This window comes from Vulpes vulpes, chromosome 11 (assembly GCF_048418805.1).
Source record: "Vulpes vulpes isolate BD-2025 chromosome 11, VulVul3, whole genome shotgun sequence".
In the NCBI taxonomy this organism is placed as follows: domain Eukaryota; kingdom Metazoa; phylum Chordata; class Mammalia; order Carnivora; family Canidae; genus Vulpes; species Vulpes vulpes.
In genome coordinates, this window is record NC_132790.1 from 973,253 (window position 1) to 997,147 (window position 23,895).

Below are 23,895 nucleotides of genomic sequence, written 5' to 3' on the forward strand. Positions count from 1 at the left end.
GCCAAAACCAAGAGTCAGCTCCCCAAAAGACTGACCCCCCACCCAGGCACTCTTATTTTTAAATAAAAATAGACATTTAATTTTACTTGAATTTAACTGAAAAGAGATTAGAATGAAGAATTGCTGAATCTAGATTTTTTTTTTTACTACAAAAGAACCCCCCACCCCCCTTTTTTAAAGGAATTCAGGTTTATTTTTACAGAAGCTCTAACAAGCAAATTTGTGTGGAGAAAAGGTAGAGATTTGTACAGACACTAGTATTGTTTATCTGGTCTCTGACCATTCTGTACCTACTAGCAGTCCCTGTGGCTTACTTATTAGCACAGTTCCAAAAAAAACTGCTCACGGTGGAAAGACTTCACAAGTCACTGGTATGTATGTAGTTCAGTCATTCCTATCTGCAGCACTACTGGCCCCGCTCTAGCTGGTGGAGGTGGCTGCCTAGCGAAGGGCTCTATGGTGTCACGGTCTCAGAGACACTGGCTTCTCCCTCACAGCCATGCTGGTAAGCTCCTTCTAGCAGCACCGTGGTTGCAGCAGGCCTAGCCTCAGAATCTGCTCATCTCAATCCAAAGCTTTCACAGCTGTGTTTCCCTACCGGGGGTCAGCTGCTAACATCATTCATTAGCGTGAAATTCCTCTAATTAAGGATGCCCTTAATTACAATTATGAAATGTACAAAAAGATTGGAATTTTTTTTTTTAAGATTTTATTTGGGAGAGAGAGAGCGAGCACAGGCACAAGCAGGGGGATGGGCAGAGGGAGAGGGAGCCTGACCCCAGGACCTTGAGATCATGATTGGAGCCAAATCAGAGGCTTAACTGACTGAGCCACCCAGATGCCCTTTGAGGATGGAATGTTTTTAAAAGAAACTATGTTTCAAATTTTGAACAGTATTGACTCCTTGCTCTAAAAATAAAGAAATTGGTACACTTATACTTCCCTATATCTTGACCTCTTAACCTCATAATTTTGGTTAAGTTCTGTTAATTTTATATTTTCAAGACTTAAGCTTGTATTCTGTTCTGTAGCCATATTCCCTGGTTGTTTACTCTTAGATCTGTATTGACATGGATACAAGGAAGCTTAGCCAACCTTAGCACAGTATCCTTCACCAAACTTCTCCCTTATTGACTTTTTGTTTTTGTTTTTCATATCTTAGTTTGCTTTATTTCATCATCAAATAGTTCTCCAAGAATAGCTCACGTGAACCATATTCCTAGAGAAAGCCTGCTGCCTTTGATCCCGGTTCCCAACAGGTTTTAAAATGCTGTTTCTAGGAAGTTTTGAGGCCTATTGAATCTGTAGCTTAATGTCTTTCATCAGTTTTGGAAAAAATTCTCAGCCATTCTCTCTTCAAATGACTTCTGCTCCTTTTTTTGTCTTCTTTTCTCCTTTTGGGGTTCCAATTATACATGAACTAGACCTTTATTATAACTCCTATGCCACTTATAGTTTTTATGTTTTCTGTCTTTTGTCTCCCCATGCATTATTCTGGATATTTCCTTCTAAACTATCTTCCAGTTCATGATTTATCTTTAGTTGGGCATAATTTGCTCTTTAATTAATCCACTGAATTCTTAAGTTTGAGAACTACGTCTTTCAGTTATTTTTTTATTTCCTTGAACATATTTATAGCATTTGTCTGCATACACCATGAATATTTTTAAATTATCTGCATTTTTATCCCTCTTAAAAACCATGCCTGTCTTTTCATGACTGGTTATTTTCTGGTTCAGGAATTGATACTAAACATGAAAAAATATAGAAATTATTTGTGTGCAAGATTTTTTTTTTTCCCCAAGAGAGTATTTAAAATTACTTTGGTCAAGCTTAGGGACTCTAGAATCTATTTAATCCAGTTTCAAGGACTAAGATGATTTGAAACTGAATTTCAGTTCTTTCAAGATCCAGTTGGCTTTGAGTTCACCTGTACTCTGCAGTAAGATTGTCAAAAGTTCTGTTCTCTTTTTTGGCTGCCTCTTCTGGAATTGGCAACTGGCAATCACAAATGCTAGTTCTTTGGGTTCTTCTCCCAAATACTTTTTACTACCTAGCTTCCTAATGTTTTCAAATAGGCATCTAATTTAATACAGAAACAAAGCTTTTTTTTTATAAATTGTCTAATGGTTCTTAGTAGGATAGTTGGTTCAAGTTATTGTCTGACATTACCAAAGCTGAAGTCCTGCTTACTATATACTTTAATTTGATGTCAATTTTAACATCCAGAAAGACTCCAATCTCTATTCCTTCCACTGTTATATATTGTTGTTATATTGGCAAGACACTCATCCCTCAGAAATGCTCCAGAAATGATCACAGAGTGATTTCATAGTACTGCCTTTGCTAAATGTAGTCCTTCATTCAGACTACCTATACCATGAGAACAAATCACATGAGATATGGTCTGGCTTAATGGGACAGAGGAAGATAATCTAGTGATGAAATCAGAGTGTGAGAGAAATAAAGCTATAGAAGGAATGGTTTTAGAGACTGCAATAGAGAACAGGTTTTTATGGAAGGATAGATCAATATTATCAAACACTGTAGAGACAAAGTAAGTCAAGAGGGAAAAATATTGGGTCTGGTAATTAAGAGGTCACCATTGTGCTTAGTTCAGCAGCACATACACTGAAATTCAAATGATAGATGAGATTAGCATGGCTCCTGGGCTAAGGATAACATGCAAATTTGTGAAATGTTACATTAAAAAAATTGATACCAACAGTAATCCTTAAGTGAACAGTTTCTATAGACAATATGCTGCATTAGATAATTGAAAGATAGGTGAGGAGTTGGAGGTAGTGTAGACTTTAAGAAGGCAAGTTATGACAGAAAACAAAATGATGTGTGTGGTATTTTGGTAAGGAAAACAGAGTCAAGGAGAGATTTTGTTCCTTGTTTGCTTTTAGCGTAGGGCAATTTTGAGTATGTTTGTAGACTATAGGAAAGATACCAGCGGAGAACAGATTAAAGACTGGAGGGGCAAACAAAATTAATTGAACTAAGTCCCAGATAAAACAGAAAAGGAGCAAAGTTAATCTCTCCACTGAGATATAGGAGTACAAAAGAGAGATAAAGGACAAGATTTATAGATGCTGAAATAAAGATAAGGAGGTGGGAACTACATGGGTTCAGTTTTGTAGTATCTGTTTCTATGGTGCTATAAAAAAGGTCATCGACTCATTCTAAGTGTAAACAGTCCCCTTACCTTTCATTAGTTATTTCCCCTTTAACATCTGCAACACACACTTTTAGTTCTTCTCCTTGGCTTTAAAGTGCAGAAGAAACTTTTGTATACTCCTATAGCAATCTTCTATCTCTTAGTTCATGAAGTACTCATTTCCCCTTGCCCCATCCCCAAATGTATTTTGAAGAATCTTAATATAAGGACCACGTAGGTTGGCTACTTATTGACATGGAAGTGTAGGAGGATACTTTATCCAACCTAAATGAAGGCAAAATAACAACTTTTTTTTTCTTTCCCATTGCATTTTCTTATAAATGGAAATTCCATAAGAGCAATGACTGTGTTTTATATGCTCTGTCAATATATTGCAAACACTGGGGGTATTAAATAAATAATAAATGGGGATAACGTTTCCAAATAACAAAGCTGACTATAACCCAACTCACAACTGCTAGCAGTAGAGGCTGAATTTAAAATTACCAAGAGTAAAGCATGCATATCTTTAATCATGATGTCCAGAAATGTGAGTTACATTTTGGTAATTATAACTTTCAGTTAACTCATAAATATTTATTGAGTATTTTCTATTTGATTCATAGCAACCTGATGAGAAAGTACCAATACTATTCTCATCTGAAAGTGAAATAAATGAGGACTCAAGAGATTTAAAGAGTATGCCCAAGTTCATGTATTCAGCTAATATATGCAGACCTGGAATTCAAACTTGTTTTTCTGAGTCCAAAGCCAATAAGTGTAATTTACAATTCTATACAGGCTCCTCCTCAAGTTAGCACCTGTAAGAGTTGGATGATAATATTTTTCCTTGTGAAGGAATAAGGAATTTTACTATTTGATTGTTTAACAATGCAAATTCCACTCTGTGCAGGGCAGACAAGTATATTGGCCAAAGCATAAAGATGGAGTTTAACAGACAGAAGCAATTATCGAAGAATGAGAAATGGAGCATGTTCTATCATTTGATTTCACCTTCGTATTTTAGTGCCTGGGCAATGATATATTTAATAAGGCATGAGCTAATGGTTAGAAAACTTGTTCAGTATTTAAGGTAAACAATTGCTTAAGGAAATGTGACATTACCAAAAAGACAACCTTCTGCTTTGCTTATCAGAGCATTATATTTATTTACTTTATTGTCCAACAATTTTGGTAGACTATAAGAAAACAGTAAGAGGCCAAAAAGATCTGTGAAGAATTTTAAGGTCCATCTAAGTAACAGGCATTATGAACTATCACCATTGCATCTTAAGTAATTAATTCTATCGAACTTTTTAATGTTTTGGGAAATTTATGCTGTAACCAGACTTATAAAAATAATTTATATTTAAACTTTCTCTTAGTATTCCTGCAGATCATGCTGTGTGTTACCAAACATTAGTTGGAAATAGTAGCTCTAAACAGATGAAATTGGAGGAAATAATATAAAAATAGTTATGCTTGTTATACAATCCAGCCTCTTTAGAATATGATGCTGATTTTTACAAACCATGCTTCATTCAACATCGAACATATGGCATTGTGGTTCTGAGAAAAAATATATCTCTGATCAAGATTTCTATCACTAAATTTATATTTTTGAGGCACTTCACAAAATTCCCTTTTATTCTTTAATGCTTACTCCTTTCTATTATAGAATGTTGCTTACACACACAAATCTATTAGAGTAATACAGCAATCACAGGAACTCAATAGAAAAGTAGCTCAATTAAAATAATTACACAATTTTGACCATAAGCAATTTGTTAATTCTTATCCATTACAAAGAATCTAACAGGTAGGGCTTAGTTCATGAGAGGACATGTTAATATTGCCTCATACTCCTTTGTCTACTGTAGATTTGAAGCATAATGCCACCTCAGTTGGCATAAGAAATTCATATATCAATGTGAACAGAGAAAGTGAAAGGGAGTTTAAAAGCAAGAACAAATCAAAAGCTTCTATTTTTAATTTCATCCTTTTGCTATGAGTAAAGCAAGTATGTTTAGGCCAGGGTCCCACTGAGGAGGAGCCGTCTTGTCATCTGTTAAACCAAATATTCTATAAACATGTGCAAATGGCCCTAAGTCTAAACTATAAAGTTAAAATAAAATAAAAAAGAATAACCAATAAAGGATTAATGCCCTAAATATATAAAGAACTTAAAATAAAATAAAAAAGAATAACCAATAAAGGATTAATGCCCTAAATATATAAAGAACTTATACAATTCAGCACCAAAACAAATAATTCAATTAAGAAATGGGTACAGGACCTGAATATACCTTTTTCCAAAGAAGATATACAAGAAAAAATGCTCAGCATCACTAAGGCTTAGGGACATGGAAATCAAAATCACAGTGAGATACTACCTTACACCTGTCAGAATGTCTAGTATCAAAAAGACCAGAAAAAAAAAGAAAGAGAAAGAAAGAAAGAAAGAAAAAGAAAAAAGAAAGAAAGAAAGAAGAAAGAAAAGAAAGAAAGAAAGAAGAAAGAAAGAAAGAAAGAAAGGAAGGAAGGAAGGAAGGAAGGAAGGAAGGAAGGAAGGAAGGAAGGAAGGAAAAGAAAGAAAGTAAAAAAAAAAAAAAGGTGCGGGGCCACCTGGGTGGCTCAGCGGTTGAGCGTCTGCCTTCAGCCCAGGGCGTGACCCCGGAGACCCATGTCAGGCTCCCCGCATGGAGCCTGCTTCTCCCTCTGCCTGCGTCTCTGCCTCTCCCTGTGCCTCTCATGAATAAATAAATTTAAAACAAAACAAAACAAAAAGATCAGAAATAACAAGTGTTGGTGAGGATGCAGAGAAAAGGAACCCCACAGGCACTGTTGGTTGGTGTAAAAACAGTCTGGAGGTTCCTCAAAAATTAAAATAGAAATGCCACATAACCCAGTAATTCCACCACTGCATATTTATCCCCCCAAAATGAAAACACTAACTGAAAAAGACATGTGTCCTCTATGCTTACTCCATTATTTACAACAGCCAAGTTATGGAAGCAACCCAAGTGTCCACCAATAGATGATGGATAAAGATGTGGTATAAGCATAAAATGGACTATCACTCAGCCATATAAAGAATTAAATAAAAAAAAAAAGAATGAAATCTTGTCATTTGTGACAATTTGACTGGAGCTAGGGGGTATTATGCTAAGTGAAATAAGTCAGACAAAGACAAATAACATAGCATTTCACTTTGATGTGGGATCTAAAAATCAAAAACCCAAACAACCAAAAATGAAACAAAGCAAACCAACGAACCCAGAAACAGAATCATAAATACAGAGAACAAGCTGAGTAACTTCCGGAAGGCAGAGGATTAACAGGGTGGGTGAGATAGGTAATGGGGATTAAAAGGTACAGACTAGTTATAAAATAAGTCACAGGAATGGAAAGTACAATGTAGGGAATATAGTGCATAATATTGTAATAGTTTTGTAAGGTGCCAGATACTAACTACACTTACTATGGGGAGCATAGTGTAATGTGTAGGATTGTGGAATCACTACGTTGCAAATATGAAACTAATATAACATTGTATGTTAACTATATTTAAATTGAAAAAGTTAAAAAATGTCAGTCACCTTCAATTTATTAAATTTATTAATGGATAATATAGTATAAAACTATAAAAAAGGAGAGAAGTGAGAATTGATTTAGAATTCTTAATAGTCAGCTTTTTATTTTTATTATTTTTAAAGATTTTATTGATTTATTCATGAGAGACACAGAGAGAGAGAGGCAGAGACACAGGCAGGGGGAGAAGCAGGTTCCACGCAGGGAGCCCAATGTGGGACTCGATCCCGGGACTCTGGAGTCACGCCCTGGGCTGAAGGCAGGTGCCTTCAGGTGCCACCTTACTGAGCCACCCAGGTGCCCCAATAGTTATTTTTTTAAAAAGCTTATTTATATAAGTAATCTCTACACCCAGCAAGGGACTCAAACTCATGACCCCAAGCTGCATGCCCTTCCCACTGAGCCAGCCTATTTTGTATCCTGCCTCACTGCCGAATTGCTGTATGAGTTCTAGCAATCTTGGGGCGGAGTCTTTTGTAACTGAGGGTATCATGCTGAGTGAAGTAAGTCAACCGGAGAAAGACAATTATATGGTTTCACTCATACATGGAATATAATAGTGAAAGGGACCATAAAGGAAGGGGGAAAACTGAGTGGGAAAAATTAGAGAGGAAGACAAACCATGAGAGACTCCTGACTCTGGGAACACAGGGTAGTGGAAAGGGAGACAGGTGGGTGGGGGGATAAGGTGACGTGGTGACGGGCACTGAGGGGGGCACTTCACAGAATGAGCACTGGGCGTTATACTATATGCTAGCAAATTTAATTTAAATACAATTTTTAAAAAATTGTAAAAAGTAAAAAAATTATGATTTTCAAATGCTTGCAAGGAAATTATAAGAGATATAAAAAAACCTACTTAGGCATATTGTATTCTCTTATAGACTGTTGGTTGTAACATAATAAATAATTCAATATAAATGACTTGGAGCATAAATTATAATTTTATATATTACATGAAATATAAAAGATATATAGATACAATTCATGTCTTCCAAAAGACCCTAGAAGCTCCAAAGATTCTATAGTAACTAATATACAATATTTAAAACAAAATGAATACGCCAAATAGAGATATCAACTAAAAATTGCGTGCAGTTATTATTTAATTTCTTAATAAGCAATGAACTCAAACTTCTTAAGAACTTACACAATGGTACTGATGCTCTATTAAAGTGATTGGTAAAAAGCCGCAGATAAGAGATGCAAAACGATTGCTTGCTTTGTATTCATTATATTTTATTAGAAAAGAAATGCGCATTTCTTTTAACAATCAGTGTTTATTTTCTGTATGTATTATTTGGATTTCACAAAAGCATTTTCCAGCATTAACCATTTAAAACTCATTCATATATTTTATTACGTATCCCACAGCAAAGACTAAGAAGCAGGCAAGAATGATTGTTTAACAGCCTAACACAGAAAATAGCTCCTGTATTTTCACACTACCACATTTTAAACCAATTTTGTGTTTGTTGAAGAAGGGATGTTTTTCATGCATAGTGCAGATTTTCTTCTATTATGGTATCCGTGTCCCGGAGCTGCTGTAACAAATTACCCCACGCTGGGTGCCTTCCAACAACGGGAGTGTATCGTGTCATGGTTCTGCAGTCTGGAGGTCGGAAGTCAAGGCGTCAGCAAAGTGGGTGGCTCGCCCGTACGCCTGAGGGTACGGCGAGGGAGCATCTGTTCCATGCTTCTCTCTTGGCTTCTAATGGGGGCCAGCAATCCCTGGTGTGCCCTGGCTTGTGGATGAATCGTTCTAACCTCTGCTTTTACCTCCATGTGCCATTCTGCCCTGCATCTCCATCTTCTCTTCTTATAAGACAACACACATACTGGATTAAGGGCCTGCTCGGCTCCGGCATGACTTCAGCTGAACTACTTACATCTGCAGTGACCGTATCACCAAATAAGGACATATTCTGACATTCTGAGAAGGACATGAATTTTTGAGGGGAAAACACTATTCAACCCAATGCAGTCACTTTCCATCTAACATTCAAGAACATTCAAGAAATCCCCATACTCTACAGGATCCAAAAATGACAGATGAAATAGGTCATTGTACAAAAGAGTGTGATCTCTTATTTTCTAACCAGGTACTTGGATGGGAATGTATCTTTGGGAACCTTCTCATTCACAAATATGACTTATATGCAAGAAAAACTGAAACCTCTTTTCAGGAAAGATTCAATGGAGTAGCCTATGTACAGTCATTTTTCTCTAATTGGAGGACACTGCTCCCTAGAATATTTTCTAATTCTCCACAATTAGAAATTAATTTCACTGCAGAATTGCTCTGATTTGAATAAAGCCTACAAAGTGTCAAATAAGCTTGAGAATTAAAGTCAAGCATTACAGAGGTAAAGTAAATCAAAGGTGAATTCAACTACTTAATTCCTATCCTTTGCCCATACTTATGTTGATATTTTATTCACTTGTACTCACCAATTCAGAATCTGTCACCACAATTGAGAAGATAAATTTTTCCTATATTTGAATAGTTTACTAAACATATTAATAGTATAAATATGATTATAGGGATAGCTACTTAAGAAAGCAGTCATTTATAAATACCTTTAATCAACATGCCAACATACCCTTTGACTAATTATATCTCTTATTCAACCTTCAAGTCATAATTCAGCATTATAATGTCAGACCCGGTTTCCTTCAGTAACTGAAACCCCTATTAGATGCTCTTGCAGTGCCCTGTACAGCTTATTTGTAGCTTTTACCACTGTTAATTTTGTATTGATTTTTGTGATTATTTAACTACCATCACTCTTCTCCACTAGACTATAGACTCCATAGAACAAGTACTGTGAGGTATGTGTATTTTATTTACCTTTGTTTCTCTGCCTATTTCAGTACTTGCTGAATAACTGAAAAAATTAGAAATGCATATTTACATATAAAAAGTTGATATGTGAATCATGAACCAATCTCATTAATGTGTTAAGGAATCCTTTACCAAGTGAATGTCTCCTAAATAAGCATTTTACTAATAGAGTTACTATTGGGTAATAAAAACATTAGGGATATATTTCTTAATATATCATATACATTTCTATTTCAAATAGACTTCGTTGAATTATTTCGAATAGCTCAATTTAAAATCCTGCAGGTTTCAGGGATCCCTGGGCGGCCCAAGGGTTGAGCGTCTACCTTTGGCTCAGGGCATGATCCCGGGGTCCTGGGATCCAGTCCTGCATCAGGCTTCCTGCAGGGAGCCTGCTTCTCCCTCTGCCTGTGTCTCTGCCTCTCTCTCTGTGTCTCTCATGAAAAAATAAAGTCTTAAAAAAATAAAAATGCAGGAATCAAATAATGACATATTTTATTATGTGTCAAAGGCATTCTGGGAAAAAACATAATTAACTTCACATATAAGTTTCATGTAATATTCTCTATGAGGACTATTAGAGTAATTCTGCATTTTTACTTTGTAATATATGAAAAAAATGGTATATTTCATACTATAAAATACCTTTAAAACAATGAACACTATAATTTCAAAAATGACAACATGATGCATTTTAAAAATACTTTAAAATTTAAAATTTGCATAATACCTATATTTGAGAGGACTATAACACTACTTATTTCTAAATAAAAATTAAAATTTCTTCCATGATCATTACTAATTATTTGACCCACAGAAAGTCTGTTGCAAATGTGAATATCTAAATTCAGAATCTAGAGCATGCAGATACAATTATAACTTCTCTCTTTTGACAGCTTGAATTTACATATTTAGATATTCACAGTATTCTTCATTTTAAAAAATTTCCTGAGTTTAGAGAAAGGACTGTATTTCATAATTAAATATAATGCTCAGATAAACACATTTTTCCAGTTTTGAGATGCTGCTGCTCCTTGAGTTGAACTTTCTGTGTCATGCTAATATTTCTGACATTTTCTTTCTAAGGAAAAAAATGGTAAATATCCTTAATTTCCACACATATACAGTATATCTCTTTATATAGATATAAATTCTCATACTTTCTTATATTAAGTTGTTCAGTAATATCACAACAAAGGAAGAGAAACTGGGGGGGGGGACTTAAATGATCAAATGATGAAAACTTTCTCATAATTTGATGGCTGCTCTGAGCTTGGCTGAACGAGCTCTGGGGTTTTCTTGTACCTCCTGATCGTCTGGAGTAAGTACTTTCTTGTGTATTAATTCCCACATTAAAGGGGCCTTGCTTATAGAGGCTCCTTCCATGTTTTCGCGACCTGAACCCAACTGTAATGCTTGTATCACCTTCTGTCTAGCACTAAGATTAAACCTTTCTGTCATGCTTATCCCAAGCAAGAATCGTTTGACAATGCGATCCTCTAATGAATGGAAGGAGAGTGCAACAAGACGGCCACCAGGTCTCAGGAACTTTTGAGCTGTCTTCAATCCTGTGTAAAGTTCATTGAGCTCATTGTTCACAAATATTCGAACAGCTTGGAAAGTCTTGGTAGCAATATGGGTAGATCGTTGTAGCAAGTCTTTCCGTGCAAAAACAGCAGAGGGAGGAAATGCACCTATGAGTAAGTTTTGTAAAAACAGGAAAAGAGGACAGGAAATATTAGTATTTTCCATTGTAGATCTACTGGGTTGTGTGTGCAAATATTTAAGGAACAAGGTTTCATTATAAAATTGTGGCATTTCATCTATACTTCTGTTTTATTTCCAAGCATTCTATCAAGATTTAAACTATTGTGTCAGAAACAGCTTTTATGACTCATAAGAGTAACCAGAGTCAAACAAGGAGTAGAGAAAAAGGCAGACAAATATTTGGAGAAATAGTGACTTAAAAAAACTTCCCAGCTTAGGTGAAAAATACTAACTCACTGATACAAGAAGTTCAGTGAACCACAAATAGAATAAACAGAAGAAAACTACATGTAGGTACATCATAAACTACTACAAGCTAATCAGAGAAATCTTAAATACAATAAAGAAATATATTACATAGAAGAGAACAAAAATATGATTAATAGTTATTTTCTCATTAGGACAATGGAAGCTATAAGATACTAGAATAACATTCAAATTGTTGAGGAAAAAAATTTGTCTTCCAAAAGGCTATCTAAAACTATTTTTCAGAATTAAAGGTTCAACAACATTTTCAAATAAATAAAAATATTAGAGAATTCATTGCTAATATGTCTGCATTCAAGAAGTGCTAAGAGAAAATCATGATGAAATAAAATGATACCAGATGATAAACTGCATATACAGAAAAAAATAAATTATAGATATATCTATATAGATACCTATATGTCTATATATATATATATATATGAGTTCTTCTCTAAATTTCTTTAAAAGACAGGATTCTTCAAGTGAATTTTTTTTTTTACATTTATATACATAATATAGGTATAGATATGTACAAAGAATTAGAATGGATAAATGGATACTTTGGCAAGGTTCATTTGATTTACTGGTAGTTAAAGTTGCATATTGTGATCCCTAAAGCAACCAATAAAAATAATGCAAAGAAATAAAGCTAATAAGATAATAGAGCATAAAAACAGTATACAAAAAATCATTGCATAGCATAAAAGGTAGAAGAGGTCTCTAAAAATGAGACAAACAGAAGAGGAATAGTAAAATAGCAGACAATAAAACCAAATATATTGATAATTACATTAAGTATAAATGTACTAAATACTCCAATATAAATGCAGAGGTTATCTGACTGAAAAATAAGCATCAGTATACATTGTCTACAGAAATGTATGTTCAATATAAAAATACAAATAAAAGAGAGTAAGCAAAAGGCTGTGAAAAGATAGGCCATAAAGACAGAAACATAAAAATGAGAGATCATATTAATATTAGAAAAACTTTTTAAAAAAAGGAGAATTCTTAGACCCAAAGAGGAACATTTCTTATTGAAAAAAAGGTCGATATTGCAGGAAGATACAACTATAAATGCATATGCACCAAGTAACATAGTTCTCAAAACTTAGATATCTCCATGAAAGACATTTATAAAACAATTGGTTTTTCACCAAGTTGTCAAGTTAGTTCAATGGAGAAAGAACAGATTTTTAATGAAAGTGATTATAATTAAAGATGAGCTTCAACTCTTACTGCACACTATACACAAAAATCAATACAAATATGGAACACAGACCTAAGAGTAAACACTAAAGATAAAATACATATCTGACAAAACTCTAATCCAGAACATGTAAGTTATATCTCACAACTTAACAATAATAAGCCAAACCAACTATGTTCAAAAATTTGAACAAACATTTCACAAAAGATATATAGTCAATAAACACAGGTAAAGACATTCAACATTATTAGGCATAAAAATGCAAACTAAAGGGCAGCCCGGGTGGCTCAGTAGTTTAGCACCACCTTCAGCCCGGGTCGTGTTCCTGGAGTCCCGGGATCCAAGTCCCACGTCAGGCTCCCTGAATGGAGCCTGCTTCTCCCTCTGCCTGTGTCTCTACCTCTCTCTCTCTCTCTCTGTGTCTCTTATGAATAAATAAATGAAATTTTAAAAAATGCAAACTAAAACCACAGTGAAATACCACTATACATTCATTAGAACTGCAAGACTGACCCAAGAAGAAACAGATAATCTGAACAGAATTATTACAAGTGAAAGGATTAAATCAGTAATCAAAAGCAACACACAAAGAAAAGTACAGGCCAGGATGGCCTCACTGCTGAATTCTGACAAATATTCAAATAATGAAAAACATTCCTTCACAAATGCTTCCAAAAAAGTTAAAGGAAACAGAATACTTCTCAAATTACTTTATGAGGCAAGTATTACTATGAAACTAAAACCAAAGGCACCACAAAAAATTACAGATCAGTATCTCTCTTTTAAATCCTCAATAAAATACTAGCAAACTCAATTAAGCAGCATATCAAAAGTGTTATACATATGACCAAGAGGATGGTCATGACCAAGGATGGTTCAACAAATGAAAATTGACCAATGTCATACATCATATCGACAAAATGAAGAAAAAAACCACACATGATTATTTCAATTGATGCAGAAAAAGCATTTGAAAAAACTCAACACCCTTTTATGATAAAAACACTCAAGAACTAGGAATAGAGGGAAAGTACCTCAACATAATGAAGCCCATATATGAGAACCCAAAGCTAACATTATACTTGATGACAGACTGAAAGTTTTCCCTCAAAGATCATGAACAAGACAAGAATACCCATTTTCACCATTTCTACTCAACACAGTCCTGAAAGTTCTAATCAGAGCAATCAGACAAGAAAAAGAAATAAAAGGCATCCAAACTGGGAAAGAAATAGTAAAATTATCTCTTTTTACAGAGGACAGGATCTTATATGTAGAAAACACTAAAGATTACACATATACAAACACACACACAAACCTTATGAAAGCTAACAAATGGATTCAGCAAAGCAGCAGTATATAAAATTAACATGCAAAAGTCGTGTTTCTATACTTAATAATGAACAATCTAAAAATGTAATTTAAAAAATTCCATTTGCAATGGCATCAAAAAGAATCAAATACATAACAGCAAAGTTAAAAAAAGAAATGTAAAATTTACTCTAGGGAAGCTACAAATTTTTTAAAAATTGTTTAAGATAGTAATACTCCTCAAAATTGGTTTAAGATTCAATGCAATCTCTATCAGATCCCAGCTGACTTTTTTATACAAATTGAAAAGCTAATTCTAAAATTCACATAGAATCGTAAGAGACCCAGAACAGCCATAATGATCCTGGGCTTGGGGTTGGGAGAAGAGAATGAAAAAAGAGGACTCGAGCATAAAAAAGAGAGATCATGTTAATATTTAAAAAAAACCACAAAATTTTAAAAATGGGGAATTCCTTAGATTCACCTAGAATCCCTACAATACTAGGGATTTCAAAATTTTCTAAAAAGCAATGGTAATTGAGACAGTGTGGTGCTGGTAACAACAATGGACATAGAGATCAATGGAATATAATTGAAATTCCAGAAATAAACCCACATTATCTTTGAGCAACTGATTTTGACAAGAATGTAAAGCTATTCAATAGGGAAAGAATGGTCAATTGAATAAATAGTGTTAGGACAACTACACAGTCATATACTAAAAAATAGAGTTGGATCCTTAAAGCATATAGAAAAATTAACTCAAAATGGATCAAAGACATAAATGTAAGAGCAAAAGCTGTAAAATTCTTGGAAGAAAACACAGGGATAAATATTAATGACTTTGAATTTGGCAAAAAAATTCTTAGATATGACACCCAAATCACAACAAAAGAAAATGGTACTTTATCAAAATTAATTTTGTTCTTCAAAGGACATCATCAAGAAAGTGAAAAGACAACTGAAAAAATGGAGAAAAAATTGCAAATCATGTATCTGTTAAGAGATTAATATATCTAGAATACATAAATAAGAAGAAAATTATAAAATGATGCATGTATGATACTATCTACATTTTAAAGTATGTACATCAAAACAGACAAGCTCTATCTAGTTTTCAAGAATAAGGATACAAAAATGTTGATTTTTAAATAAATCAATAAATATCATTTTCCTTAGACTTACTCCATTGGCATATAAATATGACATTAAAGTATAATGTTCAATGAATGTATACAGGAATTTTCTATTTAATTTTTAAAATTTGATTAATCGTGTCTTAAAATTTTTGTTCCTAGAGAATATCATCCCACAGAGATGTAATCCTTGTGGTCCAAATTCTATCTGGATGAAGATCTGGAAAGTAGGCTCTAATCCTGGCACTTGAGTCTCTGGCATGCTTCTTACAGAAAAGTGTATTATATACATAGCTGCTACCTTACTTCACATTTTAGTAACCTGTAGGTCCAGTAGTACGTTGAGATACACTTGATTCATCTTCTTGGAAACTGGGTCAGAGAATGAAGGAAACAGTATCTTGTTTGTACAAGGGAGCTGAGAACCTGGCTGTCTAAAGTTAACCAAATCCATGGTATGGGTTCACTCTTTCATCCACAAAAGCTGATTGGCTGAAAGGCTAGAAGATGTTAGACGTTAGGGAATTTATCTTCCAACAAGCAGAAACAAAACATCAAAGCCAAAGCTAAAGAGGGAGGTCAACCTTTTTTATTTTTTATTCAATCTCCCCATTTCCCACAGAAGGAGTTCTGGTCACTGGGAAATGTGTTTTAAAACATTTTAAAATCTGAAAAATATCAATGCTTCATATTTTAGAGCTTGGATTTAGAGGCTGCTTCAGGAAGAGTATATTCCTAAAGACTTGCATGTTTCAAACCTTGCATAATTCAACACTAATTTTCTCAAAGAAAAAAAATGAATTATAAAATACATTTTAATTTACATGTATTTTGATGTAAAATAGAATGTAAACATCTATGGAGCACGTGAAGCAACAAATAATGTAGCAGGTTTTTGCTTTAATGCTTTAAAACTTTGTTTGATACCATTGTCTCTAATATTTTGTAGAGATTAAATGGATGGCTCAACATGGTAATTGCTTAGCTTTCTTGGCATCTTATCACATTTCCAAGATACACATTTGAGGATGTGGTTATTAACAGCACTGAATTGGCCATACCTGACTGTATATTAACTAATTTGATAAAATAACAGAAAGGCAGAGAGCTTAATCATATTTGCTTGATATTGTCAATGAACATATTTTCAAAAAGTAATCAAAATAGAAAATGTTAAGATAACAAAATAATATCTGAGATCACCATGTAAATTCTAACATAAACAACAGCTTTGGTTCATTTGACATCACAAAACTTGGTAGGCATTTCCCTTCACCAGCTAACATACACCTCCCTGCAGTAGAATTATAGTTTATAATTCATTCACCCAGCTCGCTGTGAAAACTATGAGATTCCTGACTAGCTCCTTTAACTGAAAGGATCTGTTTTTATTTCAAAGTATTTCACAGAAAGCGAGAATTTATTCATACTTTATATTATGCAACTTCATGTTTATATAATTAATATTCACTTTATATCCACACTGCATATGAATATGAAGCTGAAAAATTAATACCACTGCGATCAATTTTTGACAATTTTTTCTTTATAAGGTCTACGTAGGCCTTGCCAGTGTCATATAATGGAAAAAGAAAATAAGAGCTTCCATTTTATTTAGGAATGGTCTTAAAGGTAATAGGATAGCTCTAAACCATGAAAAGTTTTTCTTCTGTTTTTTTGTTTTTTGTTTTTAATTTTTGCCTAGGGAATCCCAATCTGAACTATGTGCAATGGGTTTCCCAGACAGGATCTCCAGGTGTGGTCCTGCCAGCTCCTCTCAAGTCCCGTCTTGATGGGCCAGAAGATGATAAAGGACTGTGATGGGCAATGTGTTCTCTGGAGCTTTCTGGTGCTGCTCTGGGGATCAAGAGTACACACCCTGCCTTATTTAGTCTAGATTAGTTCAATTGCCAGGGATACCCTTCCAACAAAAACTGGCATTTTTGTTTCTGTAATTTATAGGAAGAAAGGTTGACAATGCAGATCTTTTTTTATTTTTTTATTTTTTATTTTTTTAAATTTATTTATGATAGTCACACAGAGAGAAGAGAGAGAGAGGCAGAGACACAGGCAGAGGGAGAAGCAGGCTCCATGCACCAGGAGCCCGACGTGGGATTCGATCCCGGGTCTCCAGGATCGCGCCCTGGGCCAAAGGCAGGCACTAAACCGCTGCGCCACCCAGGGATCCTGACAATGCAGATCTTATAAAATGAAGAAGAAAAAAAAACAAAATAATTTAAAGAGCATATGGGAATGGAAATTAAAATAGTAGAAACAAAACATGGTACAGAGAGACAAGACAAGAAAAGACAATCCTACTGTCAAGGATTAAGCAAGGTATTTTTGTCTGAATTAGAAAGTTTTAAGACAATCCATAAATGTCCTGTGCCTATCAGGTAGCAAAAATGGGTTTGTTTGTGTAAGTCACTGGTCAGAGAGCAAGAGGCAGAGTTCTCGTAGGTAAGCAGGGACTATGTGAGAACAACTACGGGACCTGAAATTAGGCCAAAGGAAGAAAAATATTAATGAGAACTGGTCCTTGACCTTGAGGAGCTCACTGTTGTGCAATCCTTCTTCCTTCCTTCACCCCTTCTCATATCTCATAACCTGTTATCAGAGAGAGAAACCGATCCTCTCTACTCTTCCATTTCCTGACGTTAGTCACAGAAGTTGTGCGGCTAATTCACCTGATTAAGGCATCCCAAAATATGGACTCACCTGATTTGGTGCTTAGAGTAAATCTCCTCTTTGTATTTTCTATCAATGGACTTAGTTAACACTCAGCCAGTGTCTACGAGTCCTAAGTGGGAAGAGGTGTGCGCCTGTCGCACTCTACTAGAATTTTACTTCTCTGTTTACTTCTCTGTCTCAGTACCTTGACTTGGGAGTAGGCGCTAGTTCACGTTCACTCTTCAGAGAAGCTTGTGGCTCTCTACCTTGACTGTGTATCAGTCACCTGTGGAGGCTTTGAAAAAAATAAAGATGCCTGGCCCCAGTCCAGACCTATGGAATCAGTTTCAGGGGTTTATTACACAGTAATCACTACTCCTAAAAAGCTTCACAGAGGATTTTGATTGCAGCTCAGATTAAGAACTACGATAGTAAACATTCTGTAAATGTTTGTTGAAAAGATAACAAATAGATAATGAATGGACAAAAATAAATGGATAAGTGAATGAAAATCCAGGATCATTATTACAAACAGTTTCAGTCACATCATTAGATGGATATGTAAAGAGTGTAAGATTCAGTCGCACCAATGAATGGCTAAATGATCAGCATGTATTTATTCACAGAAAACATCATGAACTGAATTTTCAATTAATGTCATGAAATGACCTACTTTTTGGCCAAATGTGAATGTGGGTACCAAATTATGATTTTAATGGGGCATATGAACTCTCAAATTTGCTAGCAATTTCATTATCTCAATATAACTATTTCCATGTATTTAATGATATTTGATCCTGGCTGGGAATGTCCTTAATGAATCAATTATTTGCACATGCAACAGAGCACCTGCAAATAATTTTAACTTCAGGAAATGCAAACTTGCAAGCTTTTATTAACTGAAATGAGCCAATGTGCAAGGTGAACTTTTTTTGCATATTTCTTTTACAGAATAAAGTGAGACATGAGAATGTGATGGTCATCAAGACCTTCCGTGGCTTCAGCTCACTTTTTTTCCCACAGATTAGTGCACAATATTGTTGAGATTTACTGTAAGCTTTTATTTCAGTTAACACCTATGAAACCCTAAACCACGAGTTTTCTCAACTCTTCAAAACAGCAGAACTGTTGTCCTCCTAATACTCTTTTCTCCCTGTTTTGAGGGATTTTTTTTAGCCTTAATACTTTATAATAGCAAAATTATGTCAGTAAAACTGACTCCAAAAAAGAATTAAAGGCTAACATACATTTAATAGCAAGATGTTTTCAAGTTAAGTACATTTTTTAAAAAGTATAGTTAAAAGTAAATGTTCTTTAAATCCACCATGGGGTAACAAGTTGTAATTTCAATTCAATTTTACATTATTTGGTTATATCTCACAATAATGTTGGGAAAATTCCCAACACAGAGATTGACCCTAGCTGTTCAAGAAAACTGTTTATGGTCCTGCCTCATTAGAGGCACTGCATTCTCACATTCCGAATTAGGTTTGTCGTTGCAGGATTTTTAAAGTTCCTGACAGTCCCATATTCCTACTCTTCTTATCAGCAATTTTTGGATGGCTCCATATCCAGAACCCCATCATTTCTCACCAATTCCACTGCTATCACCTAATTCAAGCCATCATCATCTTTCCACACAACCACCAGACCAATCCTTTTCATATAAAAATTAGATCCTGTGATTACACAGTTTAGCACCTCCAGTGTCTTCCTGTCATATGTAATAGAAACTGAAGTTCGCACCTTGGCCAAAAGTCTCTGTATCATATGCAATCATCGCTTCCTACCGCTCCTAATGCTCTGACCTCACCTTCCTGACCCTGAGCTCTGTACTCTTACCTGAACCATGGCATGGTCCCGCCTAGGTCCCTTGGCCTGTATCTAGAAAATCTGCCTTCTTAGACCTGGATGGCTTATACCCTACTTTACTCAGGTATCTTCTTAAACATCACAGAATCAGAAAGGTTGCCCTTGACTACAGGTATGAAGAGCAGCATCCTGTCCCTAAATTCTCCTTACACTGTTTAATTTTTTTCATGATACTTTATCAGGGACAAATATTTACTTGTTTACCCCCTGTCGTCTTCTACCGTAACATGATGAATTCAGTGAAAACAGAGAACTGTTTGCTCACTGCCATAAGTCTTTTGCACCACAACGAGTTGGTGGATTTAAAGAATGTACTTAACAGTACAAATAAATCTAGTCATTGTTTAAAAAAAAAGCAAAAGGAAATATCATCAGTTACATATGTAGTAAAACATTAATGTCATGACTCCTTAAATCTCACCTCAAGAGTAACCAAAAGGTAGACTTTATAACTTTCTTCTTGATAAACATACATGATATTTTGTATACAATGTACCTGTGCATTTATTTGTTAGGAGGGAATGATCTGCACAATAACTTGAAACTTGCTTTATTTACTTAAAAATTTCAGTTGTATGGATGCATTATAATTCATTTTGTTTGTTCATTAACAGATGTTTGTGGTGTGAAATGCAGTTATTAAGATAGAGACAGTCTCTATTCTGCTGGAGCTCATGTTGCCATCACAGCAGTAGCATTTAGGATGTTCTCTATTTTTGCTAACACAAAAATGCTGCAATAAACATGTGAATTACACATTTTAAATTTCTGCATGGTAGAAAAGCTCTACAGAATAAAAGGAGGGCCACACTGTGGGAAAAGAATTTGTAGCTATTCGAGCCTATGAAATCTATACGATTAGAGTTTTTAGGTCAAAGACTTTTTGCGTCCATTTAAATTTGGATCGATATTTCTAAGTTTACTCTCAATAGGTTGTACCAATTTATTTCCATCAATAGTACATGAGAAAGCCCATCTCCTTACATCTACACTGGTACTAAAACTAGTTCTTTTTTTTTTTTAACCTTAACTAGCCTATAATATAGTGAGCCTGATATAGTTTTTCAGTTATTTATTTGCATTTCTTTGGCAACTAGTAGAATGGGGCATCCTTTCAAATCTAATGGCCATTTGATTACAGCTATGAATTGACTGAGCAAACGCTTTGTCCATGTTCTTATCTGATGTTTTTCTTTATTGATTTAAGAGCTATTTATAAAATAAAGATATTAACCATTTTCTCTCATATACAGCTGCAGATATTTTTCGGGGATTGTGACTGTCTTTTTACTTTGTGGAGTTTTTCTGCCATACAGAAATTAAAAGAGTATATAGATTTTTTTCCCATATCTTATGGATTTTATCAAGTTTAGGAAAGCTCTCCTCACTCCAACATTCTGTAGTTATAATCAACTCTACATTTTCTGGCATATTTCTAGTTCAGAAAATTTATTTTTAGTATGTTATGAGGCAGGGATCTAACTTCATTTTTTGAAAATTACATAGCCAATTGTCCTTTAAGTTGTACAGTATTTCCTTACTTATTTGAAGTACCACTTTAATCATATACTACATTTTTATATACAAATAGATCTTCTGGATTCTCAATTGTGTCCCATTGATGTATTTCTCTATTTTTTCTGCCGAATTCCAAATTACTATTGTCGTTTTCTTTCCCAGTATGTTTTGCTATCAAGTGGGACAAACTCCCCTACCCTCAACCATTATCTTTCCTTACTTGGGTATTCTCATGCAGTTATTATTCCAAATTAAATTTAGAAATAATCAATAAAGTATATAAAAACATTTTGATTAAAATTGCGCTGAATTTCTAAACTGATATGGATAAAATTTACATTATCATAAAATCAAACAATCTATCTAGGAAACATAGTATTTCTATTAGTATTTTACATGTCCTTTGTTAAAGTTTAATAGTTGTCTTCACCTAAGTTATGATCAGGCTGTTTGTGTATGATGTTTACACATAGGCACTTTAAACATCCATATGGAAAAGCCTAAGAAGTGACAATGACTAAGACGACACGGTGTAATAGAAATGGCGCTGGGCAAAAGGAAGGAGAAACTAGGTTCAATGATCAGATCTTTTACTTTTCAATAGCTGTTTGATACGGGGCAATGACACTTCTGAGTTTGTTTTGCCACTAGAACACGAGATGATAACACTTCTCACAGGATTATTGCGAAGATCAAATAAAGAAAATGTTCAGAAGCACCGAGCACATACTCCGTATAAATGTTCAGACTGCACAGTCACTTTATGAATGCCATTCATCCATTTATTTATTTACTATTCTCTGTTGTAAAATGGAGTAGGTGGGGAGGGGATTTGAGATGTTAATTTGAAAATCCTACCAAACTAATTCTACTTTCATCCTGGACTAATAGGAGAGTAGGTGGGATAGAGGGTTGTTGAAAACACCTGAAGCATCTGAGTAATACTCAATGGATTTAAGCATCAGATTAAAAGACTCAAAAAAAAAAAAAAAGATTAAAAGACTCAGAATCCAAAATGAAGTATAAAATCTTCCTTTTGTACAAATGGTGCACTTTTAAGCTTACAAAGTGGCATGTAGGCCTTAAGACGATGAAGACAGTATGGCACTGAAGTGAGAAACCACTTAAAAATCACTTTTTAGTTTGACCTTGACTATTTAATAACTGATGCTAAAAACATCTAAGAGCTCTAATTTAACTAACCTAAACCTTCTAGGTTGCATTGCATTCACCTGGCCGAGTTATTGCCCATAATTAACTTTTAGATTTCTCTTGCCATCCAAGTATACAGCTTGTCTTCTGGCATCTTGAGCACACAGTAGTTTTTGGTCTCCATTCATTCCTTCTCCCTTTGCTTTAGTTTTCATGGAGTACCTCTCTGCACAGGGCATCTTTTTTCTTAAGCATACTTCCACAAGGATGAAATACTGAAATATAATGTGAATAATTTTAAACAATGCCCTTTCTTTTTTCAAAGATCCAAAACCCCAATTTATTTAGTCCGTTTATTAGTTGTGTGGAATCTCTAGCTAAAAGAAATGGTTTCAATTAAAATTGTCACCAGCAATATTTGGTGAAATTCAGAAACTGCATCCTGAATATCATTCATTCATTCATTCAGACAGTATTTATTGTGCACATTGTACTAAACGCTGAGGATTAAAATGTTTATGAAGACACTGTAGTCCCTGCCCTCAAGAAATTCAAACCCAATAAGGAGAATATGCAAACACTGTGAGGAGGGACTATAAACAAGGATTATACACCCTATTAAGGGAAGGAACCATGACCCTTATACAGATAGCATTTTCCAATCTAGAGTTCTGGGGGTCAGAGACCTTGCTAACTACACAGCACCTTCACTCCCCAACCAAATACCAATATGGCTGTTGGCGAGTAAAGTCTGAGAAATGCAGCCTGCTACACTCTTCTGGAGATCCACAAGGTCCGTCGGCATGGTAAAGCTCTGAATATCATTGTTTCACTTTGTTTCCCTAGCATTACCAAACTTTCTGAAATAAAAACTTTAATTTTTAATAACAACTATCTGTTCCGTAGGATTTGTTTTCTGGTAAGAAAATACTTAGTCTGTTTGGTGTTAATCACCCCTCACATATCTTAATTATGTAATTAAATCCCTATAATAATTCTGAGGCAAGAAGTAGATTTTTTTTTCATTTAAACATGAAAAACTGGGGGTTAAAGGTCTCTTCCCAAGTTCACAGGGCTCAAATGGAAAAATCGGTCTTCTTAACATGAAGCCCACTCCTACAACAATTCTTTTTATGATACAGAATGAATCTAATTCCTCCAGAGGAGAGGAGAGGCTTAACATTTCTGGCTAGTTCATCTGAGAAACACACTCTGGGAGGGCCAAATTAGTATTAGTTTTTTTGTCTTGTGTTTTTTTTTTTTAACTCAATTTATTATATAGGTGTGTCTATTTTTCAGTTTCCTGAGGATGTTATTGAGTTTTCTTGTCTTTATGTGTGCTCAAAACAAAGCAACAATTTTAGGATGGCACATTCACCAAACCATCTCATCTCCTTTTTCCTGATTAGAA

At 34.6% G+C, this 23,895-nt stretch overlaps 1 protein-coding gene and 1 non-coding gene across 7 annotated transcripts in view; one reads left to right on the forward strand and one right to left on the reverse strand.

Annotated features, from left to right (window-relative positions):
* Window positions 1–2,607: 2,607 nt before the first annotated feature.
* LOC112935054 (U6 spliceosomal RNA) lies at window positions 2,608–2,713 on the forward strand. Its single transcript, XR_003238102.1, has one exon. It is a non-coding gene; the product is annotated as a U6 spliceosomal RNA (small nuclear RNA).
* Window positions 2,714–7,972: 5,259 nt separating this feature from the next.
* Window positions 7,973–23,895, reverse strand: part of METTL15 (methyltransferase 15, mitochondrial 12S rRNA N4-cytidine) — a 173,096-nt gene continuing 157,173 nt past the window's right edge. For 4 of the 6 annotated variants that reach the window (XM_072725357.1, XM_072725360.1, XM_026018605.2 and 1 more), the window contains exon 6: window positions 7,973–11,293. In XM_072725357.1, coding sequence (XP_072581458.1) covers window positions 10,848–11,293 — 446 coding nt within the window. In that variant the 3' untranslated portion in view covers window positions 7,973–10,847. Of the gene's footprint in view, window positions 11,294–18,982; window positions 22,760–23,895 lie in introns of those variants that run through there. The other 2 variants (XM_072725358.1, XM_072725356.1) reach the window with 1 other exon arrangement.